Genomic DNA, 11,100 nt, shown 5'->3' on the forward strand with positions numbered 1-11,100 from the left:
GGTGAACTTGGCCAGTCCGCTCCTGACTCCAGTGTCCACATCATTAATGAAGATGTTGAACAATATGGGTCCAAGGACAGAGCCTTGGGGGACCCCACTGGTCACAGGACACCATGATGAGTGACTGCCATCAACTACTACATTCTGGGTCTGACCACGGAGCCAATTTCCCAGCCAGTGGATCATGGTGGACCCAAGGCCACAGTTGGCCAGTTTCACCAAGAGGTGACCATGGGATACCAGATCAAAGGCTTTTTTGAAGTCAAGATGTATGACATCAATCTCTTCTCCCTTGTGCAGGTGATGGGTCACCTGGTCGTAGAAGGAAATGAGGTTGCTCAAGCAAGACTTACCTGCAGCAAACCTGTGCTGGCTATCCCTCAGGATGTTGGTGTCGGCCAGTCCATTAAGGATGGCCTCATTAATAAACTTTTCTAAGATCTTCCCCGAGATAGAGGTCAGGCTGATGGGCCTATAGTTAGCCGGATCCACTTTCCTCCCTTTCTTGAAGATAGGCACTACATTGGCCTTCTTCCAGTCTTCGGGCACTACACCAGAGCGCCAGGAGTTTTCAAAGATCCATGCTAGAGGCTGGGCTATAATGCTAGCCAGCTCCTTGAGTACCCTGGGGTGTAGATTGTCAGGGCCAGCTGACTTGAAGATGGATTTAAATCACTCGGCCAAGACTTTGGCCAGCAGCTTATAGTCGAAGTTCAGGAAGGTGATTGGCTTCAGTTCTTCAATTCCTCCCTCAGTCCCTTTTTGTACAGGAGGATCATGAGGCCCTGTTCCATCCCCGCTCCCAGCTGGCCCTCCTGCAGGCACTCTCAAAAGAGCTCCAGCAGGTCCGGGCCCACCAGGTCCCAGAAGGTCAGGTAAAACTCCTTGAGCAGGCCATCTGACCCAGGAGTCTTACCGTACTTGAAACTCCAGAGGGTCCTCTCAAGCTTCTCTGGCATCCAATCCTCCTCCAGCTGCCATTGCTTATTCTCCCCGAGGGACTGGGTGGGGCTTCACAGGCACAGCTGAACGGCATCCAGATCCACCAGCATGCCATCCTTCAACCGGTGCTCCACTCCCCCACCATCTTTCAGGCATATCATGACCTCTTCCTTGCTCTTCTTCAGCCTGGAGAAGTAAGCACGCCACTCCTCCCCCTCCTCCACCCAGGGGGCCCTGGCCTTGAAGATCTTTTTCCTGGCCTTCTCCTGGTACCAGGCACCAAGTTGGACCTTCATCTCCCACATGTCCTCCCTCACATCCCAGCCCACTGCTGCCTGCCTGTGCAGGTCCTGTAACTTATGAGTCAGGCACTTGTGCTGCTTCTAGTGGAAGAGGGCCTGCCGCTTGCCTGCTCCCTAGAAAAAGCCCCTGGTCCTGTCCTTCACGCTAGCCCAGCGCTCAGTCTGGTTCTAGTATACATCCCAAAGGGTCCTCCAGCCCGTGTAGAGCTCTCTGTAGCTGTGCCTTGTCCACTTGTCTTCTAGGAGGCTGGTGTTCAGCTTCCACACTCCTCTGCCTCTTTCCAGCTGTCCCTCTAGAAGATTTTTTACATCTTACTATAGAAAAATGTTCTTCAAGAGAAAAATAGAGGACATAAAGGTGTTGGTTTTCATATCAATAGAGGACAGAGGGCAACCAGACTGTTCTCTATGATGGCCACTCTAGCTCCTCCTCTTCCAGTCAGGTGTTCCCCTGACCAGGTGCAGGTGTGTCCTCTCAGTAGCTTAATGAGCAGCCTACTGCTCTTTCTCTGTTGTTCCCCTCCTACCTACCCTGGTCTTTGTCCTGTCTGTTGCTATACAACTTGCCTTGAAGTAGGTGCTTGCAGCCCTTTCACCTCCTGGCTGCCTGCTCCCCTACAGCTAGCCCATGGTCAGCAGCCTGCACCTGCCTGTGGACATTCCTGCTGCAGTTTCTCTCTCAAAGTAAAGGAGAAAGGAGAAAGTAAAGGAGTAAAGCAAAGGCCTCTGGCTCCCTGTTACAGTAACTAAGTGACAAAGGACCAAAATAAAGACATGAACTTGAGGAGGTTGTAGGTAAAGATCTGTACCATTGGTAATGGGCTTGTTTTTCCAAGCTCTTTTTCTCCACATTCCTAACTGAGGATTAAGATGAGTACAAAAATACCAAGCGCTGTGAGCCTTGTTGTCTGCTGACCAGGGTCACCAGTTTACATGTTTCATAGGTTATATTTCCCAATTTAGTACATCACACACACACAAAGAACTTCTTGAAGCTGCCATTAGAAAGAAGTTCTGTGCACTGAAAGAGGACAAACAGACTGCACCCTTTCTGATAAATCACAGGGATGGGCAAGCTAGAGAGAATTAAGGATCAGATAAGCAAACTTCTGGATGGCATCTAGAGATTTTTCAAGCTATCCAGACTACTGCAAAGGTATTATTAAAGCTCACAGGAACAGGCCTAGGAGATTGTTTTTTAAACTCCTAATAGTATATATACTGCTGTAAAGATAGTGCAGAAGAAAATTCCTGCAGCAGAGAGCTTATACTTAGATTTCCAGAACGACTGTTTCTAGCCTTGTGCGTTAATTCTTCTAGTTCTGACTGGTAACTAAAACTGAAAATGGTTATCGCAAATCTGAAGCGTTGAGATACAATTTAGGTGGCACGCTGTGTGAGTGTACTTGTCTGCACAGAACATGTTAACTCAGTAAGTTTAGTTCTTTTGCAGACAACCTTTAAGCATATGGAATTATGGGTGAACAGACTTGTATACAATACAACCCTCGCACATGCATCCTTGCTGAATACTCAGATGACAATGTGGTCGAGGTACCTGCAACTTGCAGTTCCCTTATAGTAAAGGTATCAAATATAAGGCCTACAGAGCCTCTGTATCTGGCCTGACAGGCCAGGCACTGGTAGGCCACTAGAAGCTGGGGGCATTTCCTGCTGAGGAATTCTGTGCCCTTTGGCCCTGCTCGCCATGGCTATTGGCAGCAAGCTTTGGTTGCTGCTGCTGCTCTGGACCATCATTGTGCACTTGGACCCCCCCTCCCTGGACGTCTTTCCACCATCAGACCCCTCCCCACCCCCAGACTCTTTGATGATGATGCCTCCAGACCCCTTGCTGCTGCTGGACCCCACCATTGCCAAGGAGTCCACAGCATCTGTCCCACGTCTTGGGCTGGATCTGGCCCACAAAATGCCCTGTGGTCCAGATGCAGCCTGAGGCCCCCAGTGAGTTTGATACCCCTACCTTATAGTAAGTATGAAAAATAATTTCCATGTTTGCAGAATAGCCGTGAGAACTTTGTAAGGAGGGCAAGCCTGGGATCTATGCTGAAAAAAAATCCCAAATAAGCCACCTTGGAGTTCTGCAAGGACAAAACATTTTAAGAGAGGATAGGATGCACATTTATTTTGTTTATAAATACATCATATAATTTCAACCTTCAGATAACCTGAAAAGAAAAAGAAGAATAAGTTAAAAACCTAAATACTTATACAAACTCAGGTGGTTTAGGAAGGATTACCTTTCACTTTTTCTTTTGAAAGATCCCCACCAGGCTTGGAAATGTAATAAACCTTAATCCCATAACTTGGGTGAAAATGCTGTTTGCTTCTGGTTCCACTGTGCCCAGTATGAACCATTCTCTAACTATGGAAGCTGTGATACATCTGTTATGTTATGGCATTAACAACAAGCTGCAAGGGATAGTGCAGATCACAACCCATGAGGAAAACTTGGACAAGAATTGTGAGCAACTTTAATAATTCTAAAGTGCTACAGACAGCAAGCAAAGGTCTTTCTAAACACTCTGGGCTGACCACCAGGGCACAGTAAAGACTTTTTCATGAGGAAGAAGTAGTTATGATACCAAGCTACAGAAGGGTCAGCCAAACAAAACCAACCAACCAAGCAAACAAAAAACTTGGCTTCTCTACAATTTTTGGAAAAAGCATTTGCCATTGAGTGCAAGTTAAGAAGTTCCAGGGTTGGATGTGCATGGAACAGGGACATCTGCTGCTTGTACACACCACAGGGGTTTACTTCAGTTTAATTCTCCTTAAACTGAAGTAGTGTTTTTTTAAAAATACTGCTTCAATTTAGGGCAAAGTAAACCCGTGTCGTGTACACCCATATCTTACCTGCCTCTCCGGCGGCAGGGAGGGAAGGGTGAGCTGCTGGTAGGCAGAGCAGAACCTGGGCTGCGGGGCCGGGGGAGTAAGGGGAGACTGGTGCTTCCCTCCACAGCAGTGATGCCCCCCCAGATGCCACCCGCCCACAGGCACCTGGCTCAGGCAGTCCTGCGGGGCACTGCAGCTACGGAGGGAAGGACTGGGTCCCTGCACAGCTCATGCAGGCAGGCAGGCTCTGGGGGAAGGGGAACCAACAAAACAAAACAAACATAGATCAGGCTTGCCACTTTTCTTTTTTTTCCTTTGGTGAAGCCTGCCTTCCAGGGCTGCTGCCAGGCTACCTGCATGGGCTGCCTGTGCAGTTCCCAAGCTGTACGGTGCCTGGTGCTTTGCTCCGCAGCTGTAGGGCAGCAAACTAAAACTCCTCGGAGGTGTTTTAGTTTGCTGCGCTCCAAAGTCATTTAAGGCACATTACAGTGCTGAATGTCCTACAGCAGCTGGAATTAATGTGCAATAAGCTGCTGACACGTGCAAATACCAAAGCCATTAAAGCAGCGCAAAAACATTTAACCCGCTTTAAAGTGTTGTGCACACGTGACCCTCATTTCGTCTACATATGCCCCATAGGCAGCAACAGCACAGAGCTACTGGATTGAAAATAGCAGCCATGAGACTGAGCTGCCACCTTTATTTCAGTTTGCTGTTGATTGGTTAGTTTATGAGCAGCTGGATAATCACTAGACGTGTCACCAGACTTTGAAAAGTGACACCCCATCAGTATATATTCAGTTTACATTGGGAAGGTTATTTTGTGAACTAGAAGGAGAAAAAAACCCTCCAACTCTATAAAAAGAGAAGAATCCCAAATTATGTAAGAGTGGGTGAGCAGGCACTCAGAGTTAATTGCCTAGGGAAAATCTTACCACTCATCACTGTTGAGTGGATTTTTCAAGCCTTACTCTAATGACATCTTGAATTTATTACATCCTTTATGACAGAACCATACCCAGTAAAGAATGATGTAGTGACAGCATTTATTTTGCCCAGGTTTAGTTTCTCATGGCACGTGGATGTATGTCTGCACTGAGCATTGGTTGCCTATTAAGTCTTATATTATACAAGGCAGCTTTGTAGACCTTTAAACGGATGCACAAACTTGATGCTGCCTACTTCAAAGACCTACTTCTCTACTACCTGCGTAGCTAGTCCCTGAGGTCCTGTTCTACTCGTCTTTTGTCAACCTCAGCTTTTAAACTGAATCTGTTTGGAAATCATACTTTAGGTCCCCTGCTCCGAGTCTGGTACTTCAGGACAACAGTCAAATTTGTCTTTTCTATGTTTGTCAAATAAGTTTGAAATCGTATCCATTTCCTTTGTGTTTGCATGTTATAATAATAAGAACACACGCACAAAGAAAACACACACAGAATACTAAACTGGATAAATGTTAACTTTATTTCTACAAGCCATAACAGGCCATACAGGTGAAAGGCCTATTACATGTATAAATTGTATCTTACTGAAGTTCTAGTTAGATAGTTTTTCTTTGCCCTTTATTTCTTTGACGTATATCAGTTTTTATGATTGCTATTGTTATTTTCTTAAAGTTCTGCAGACACTTCAAAAAGGACACTGGCAATGTAGTAATATTTACGCAATGGCTTCACTATTGACTGATGAGTTTATGCATCTCAGTTTTTGTGTGACAAATTTGGGATATCTGAAGTTTGGCTGATTTCCCAAAAATGCCAAATACTACAAGTAACTGGGGAAATATTCAGCACCTCATATCTAGCATGCCAAACTTACCAGTTACTTCTTAATATTGTGGACATTCATAAGTAAAAATATTTTTTTACCTAAATATTTAAACAATACTTTTAATGAAAGTAAATTAAGTTACACTTTGAAACGGCTCTCCAACCTCCAAGTAACTGGGGGCCATAAACTCTGTCCTCCTCTTACCTCCAAGTCTCTCAAACCAGAGTCCCATGGTTCATGGGCTGTCCCACCCCCTAAGGGCAGTCTGTGAAGAAGGAAGCAAAAGCTGGGGGACGTGAAGCCCAGAGAGACTGGCAGCAGCAGCAACAAGAGGAACAGCAGCAGAGCGATGGAGGGAGTGCTGCCCAGACCAGGAGCCCAAAGACTACACGTTAACCCCTCAATGGCTACATGCAGCCTACCAGTTGTCAGCCCTACTTTAAAATATTCTCTTTCCCTGCGTGGTTTCAGGTAAAAGAAAATTCAGCAAAATGGCAAATAAGGTGACAATTTTCTCATCACATGACAAAGAATGGGAGGAAACCCCCCCCAAAGAATCTACTAATATACTTTTTATCTTTGTGGTTTATATGGTTTTCTGTAGCAGTATATTACATTTCAGACTGAATGAGGTAATACTGGTTAATTACAAGACTGATTTTACCTATTTGTGTAGTGTTTAAAGAGTATTTTACACATGCAAAATCTATCTTTGCCTGAAAAGAAGCACCTGAGCCTTATTTCCACTCAAACTGATGTATATTAGAGAAAAAATTACAGAAGTCAAGGACTACATGCTACTGTAGAAGTGATGTAAGTTAGAGAACAATCAAACCCTAAAAGCACAAAGTATTATTAAAATTATTTATGGAGAAATCCTGGTTCCAGTGTAATAAAAAGAGCGCATTGCTAGTTTATTTTTCAGGACTGAGGATGATGAGCAGGAGAGGGTGGATAAAGTGGTGGATATTTTTTCCTTTTTGGATCTCTCATGGAATGGACAATGAAATTAAACTTGTCAGTTACAACATACTGTCCTCATGAACCATTGGTTCCCGCACTGTGATCCATAAATTTCTTGTGGTCCATGTAAGTCTGTGGCTGGAGGTCCACAGACATCTGTACTAGCTGTCCTCCACACTGTCTACCCAATGCACTGCACTGCGTTCATCTACATATGACACTACAGTGATGGGTACAAACTGTGACACCAACGCTACCGTGCAGTAGCTCATTGCTACTGGAGTACAGCCGGAAATGATCCGTGCACCGCTGGGATTGCACAGCAACGGCAGTTACTGCGTAGCCACTTGCTAAAGCAAGGACTAAATGACTCCACAGTAACAACTGTGCAGTTGCGTGCACATGTAGATGCACCCACTGAGAGACAGCCTAATCCCAAATACTTCTCCATGTAACACTTATGCTATTTGGCAATTTTTCATGCAGTTGTGAAGAGTGAGGGGATCTGGTCCCCAGAATCATGGGAGGGAGGCTTAGTTGATCCACACATGCTCACTATTGAGTTGTGGTCCACAACTGTGAAAAAGTTTGAGGACCTCTCTGCTAGCATAATGCCGTAGGGTTTCCAACATTAGAAAACTGATTTAGAGCAAGATTTTGATTATCTGTAGTATGACTATACAGGAAATCAGAGAGTAACATTTCCATTCTTCACATAACCATGTTAAGTCTATCCTTTTCAGATCTTTGATCTGGCTGCAGAATAGGGAACACAGTAGCTGTGACCTCTGTATCTTCTTAGGGAGCAAGCAGATGAGGATAGACCAAGTCATAATTTTTTCCCCTTCTAGGCTACTCAACAAAACTGCCTTGGAGCAGGGTCAGATTAAACCTTCAGTGCATGTGTGTATTAAACATATAAAACACACACACACACACACACACACACACACACACACACACTAAAATTAATAAATAAAAATCCACACAAGCGTGAGGGCGGGCTCAGGGAAGAGTCGGATTGAGCCAGGTGCTGCCTCTGAGCCGCCGTGGAGTGAAGGGCCAGGACCCCTGCATTTCAGCATCTTAGGCATGTTGTCTAGTTTGCCTACGCATTAATCCAGCCCTGCCTTGGAGTTAGTCAATCATCTCAGCTAACAATACACTTGCACATGGAAGATTTATTCCTCTGCAATTGCAAAAGCAACATGCCTGGCATTCCTTGTCCTTCTGAGGAATGGTGCCTCCTAGTGCATTACTATGCATTTTCCCTTTTTTCAGGACTATCAAAAATCTATGATCTAACTGTAATTTTTAAACAAAGTAACTAATAAATAAGTGCCCATTGTGTTAAATGTTAAGTTGCAGTTGAATGCATTTTACGTTGTCCCTATAAAGCGTACAGGGTTTGAGATTTTTGGCTGATGTTGATCTAAAACCACCTCATCTTTTTCCTAACAGCAATACTTCTTTGCAACTTTCAAAAGAATTCTCTCTTGTTCTGCAAAATATTTGCTCAGAATTCTCCAGTGGGGAGGCAGACGATGCCAAGGGTTTGGTTCACGTTTTAAAAACAAGAAATATTATTTTAAACTTAAAACAAATGAGAGCACTAGTAACAGCAGATGGAGATAGAGTTCTTAGTACAATTCATGAATAATACACCATCCTATTAGAAATAAAAAAGCTTTTTGAATTTCCTAAGAAAATAGCATGTCCTTATTAGGTTAGTTTGACTAAAATACAGTATGTCCCTTCTTCAGGAAAACCAAAAGAAACAAACAAACGAAAAAAACAAAAAAACACAAAGAAAGTATAAATGTATGAAATGAATGTACTGTTACAACTAAACAACAGAGTCCATTTACTTACAGCATGAAATGGTGAAAAACATATTTATATAGACACAGTAATATTAGAAGGTCACTCTTACCTCCATCCCCTGATCCCGAGCCTGCATCTGAGAAGAGAGCAGAGTTAAATTATATTCATATGTGACAATATGTCTGTAAATTCATAAGGCAACATTGCTCAGTTAAATGTATTACAGTGTATCTTATGTTTGATGTCATTCCTGAGTAAATTACAGAGATCTAATCTGTATGTGGTTCACTCAAGCCATCTTTCTGATGTCTGAATTTTCTTTTTTTTTTAAAGTCTCCATAAGAGACTGAAATAACTGAGGCCTAAGAGTGCTTTAATATTCTTATAAGCCTCTATCTTGTTTTGTTGCATTGAGACCAATAATTTTGCTTCAAGAGCTTTGTGCTTAGCAGTTTTGTAAAGTTACTTTGTCATTTCAGTTCTCCCCACATACTATATTTAAATATATATATCTATCTTTTATCTAGTGTTGGAACAATTGAAATGAAAGTCACATACATTTATAAAACTGTGATATCCCTGTAAGTATATCAGAAATGTTTGATGACAACCAGAGAATCTGTGTCCTTATCATAAATTGGATACATTTTAAAGAAAGGAAAAAATTTGAATGCACAAAAATCCTTTCCTCCCTCCTACACACTTTCAGAAAAATACTTTCAGGTGAAATAATTTAATACTTAAAGGTAAAATCAGAATTACAGACCTCTTCACATTGCTTGCTTGCTCACTAAACAAAATGCGTTATCTTTAAAACCTCATTTAATCTGAAATAATTTAGCTAGAATGCTTAGTTTACCACTTTCAGGAGGAACAGCTACATGAAACTGTAAAGCACTGAACTTCATTTAGAAGCTTTCTAACCAAGCCAGTGTGTAAAAATGCACAAGAATGGGAAGACCTACAATTTTAAACTATCCAGAGTCTAACAAAAATGGGCACAATCGGCTGTATTAAGGACACTGATGAAAACAAAATAGTGATGTTATTTAGAGATTCTTCTTCCTTAAAAGGACCTCAACTCACAACCCCAGCTCCATGGCAAAGGCAGTTACAGGGTAAATGGAGTTTGCAAAACTAAAATCGAATTCTACTTGCATTCCAGTGTCAGATCCCAATTTATTCACAGTCAGATCTAGTTCATCTACATCAGTTTGTAAATGTCATCATTATTCAGATTTTTAAAAATCTTCAGATAAACAAATCATTGAAAATTTTTCTGGGCCACAGAAATAGGGTACCAATTAAATCTTTCAGTAGGCAAAACACATGAGCAACACAGTTATGTTGGTTTCCTAGCTAGATAACTTTTGGCAGTGGCATTTTTGCAATAATTATATGGAGTGGAGGCAATGAGCACTTGAATTAGGAAATAAAATGTGATAGGTCCTTCCTAATAAGCACTGCTTTTAACATCCATATGCCCAGTATGACTCTCCCATCTACTTCCTCCCAAATGCTCCTGCCCATGCCAGCTATTGAGTGAAAGCAAACGAAGGTTTCTTCATCTCGTGTTTCTCCTGGCTTCCAGAACGACGGGACTTTCTACTAATTTCCCCACTCAGCTGCTGGAAAGAGGGGAACAAAATTTTATTTCATCCTTTCATCTTTTTTTATAGTCAGTGCATTTCTTCTATGTTTTTACTTCCTTCTTCCACATTTCAAGTCCAGATTCTGTCTACCCATCCCTGATGGATGGTTTGGTCTCATTCATCCGCTGTTCTTACTTGGTATTCAGTGAGTATCTCTGTTGTGGGTTGAGCAGCCAGCCAATTTTTTCTTACCCTACCCAGTGCAGGGAATTTTGATATATTTGTCCAATGCTCCTTTTTCTGTTAGAAAGGGCAACAGGTACTCTTGAGATCAACATTCTGCTTCCTCTGTCTACATTCATAAAGGAGACAGCTACACTATATCCTTAACATGAATTGGGAGAGATGTTTCCAAGCATACTCTACCAACCCACTCTTGCTTACACAAAACAAACCTGGAAATGCAATTGTCCTAGCCATAGTGGCTCCACTGACATTCAAAAAGCCGGAGCCTGAACTGATTCAATCTTTGCAGATTAGTCTAACCTGGCTAGGCTGAACCAGTTTGTAGCCGGTTCAATTCCCTCCCTCCTTAGTCTGCAGCAAACTGACAGGCGAGCTAGCCAGCAGGGGGCTGATAACACTGTTTATCACCCGATCAGCAAAACAACAGCTTCTCACCATTACTTCAAACTTGTGGTAAACAGCTTACCAGCTGACCTGTTGATTAGCTCCAAATAGCCCTAAGCAGTCACTGTGCTGTCTGCCTGTCCCAGTGAAATTGCAGACACACACGTCTGCATTAGCTAGCATACCACATGCCTAGGGTCCATGGGGCTGGGGTCCCTGCT

The 11,100-nt window shown here is 43.0% G+C and overlaps 1 protein-coding gene across 1 annotated transcript in view; it reads right to left on the reverse strand.

Moving 5' to 3' along the window:
* Positions 1-11,100, reverse strand: part of TMEFF2 (transmembrane protein with EGF like and two follistatin like domains 2) — a 299,411-nt gene that overhangs the window by 272,603 nt on the left and 15,708 nt on the right. The window contains exon 4 of the mRNA XM_019523121.1: positions 8,767-8,793. Within this exon, the coding sequence (XP_019378666.1) occupies positions 8,767-8,793 (27 nt within the window). The remainder of the gene's footprint in view (positions 1-8,766; positions 8,794-11,100) is intronic.

Source organism: Gavialis gangeticus, unplaced genomic scaffold (genome assembly GCF_001723915.1).
Source record: "Gavialis gangeticus isolate Ggan-Ray unplaced genomic scaffold, GavGan_comp1, whole genome shotgun sequence".
In the NCBI taxonomy this organism is placed as follows: Eukaryota; Metazoa; Chordata; order Crocodylia; family Gavialidae; genus Gavialis; species Gavialis gangeticus.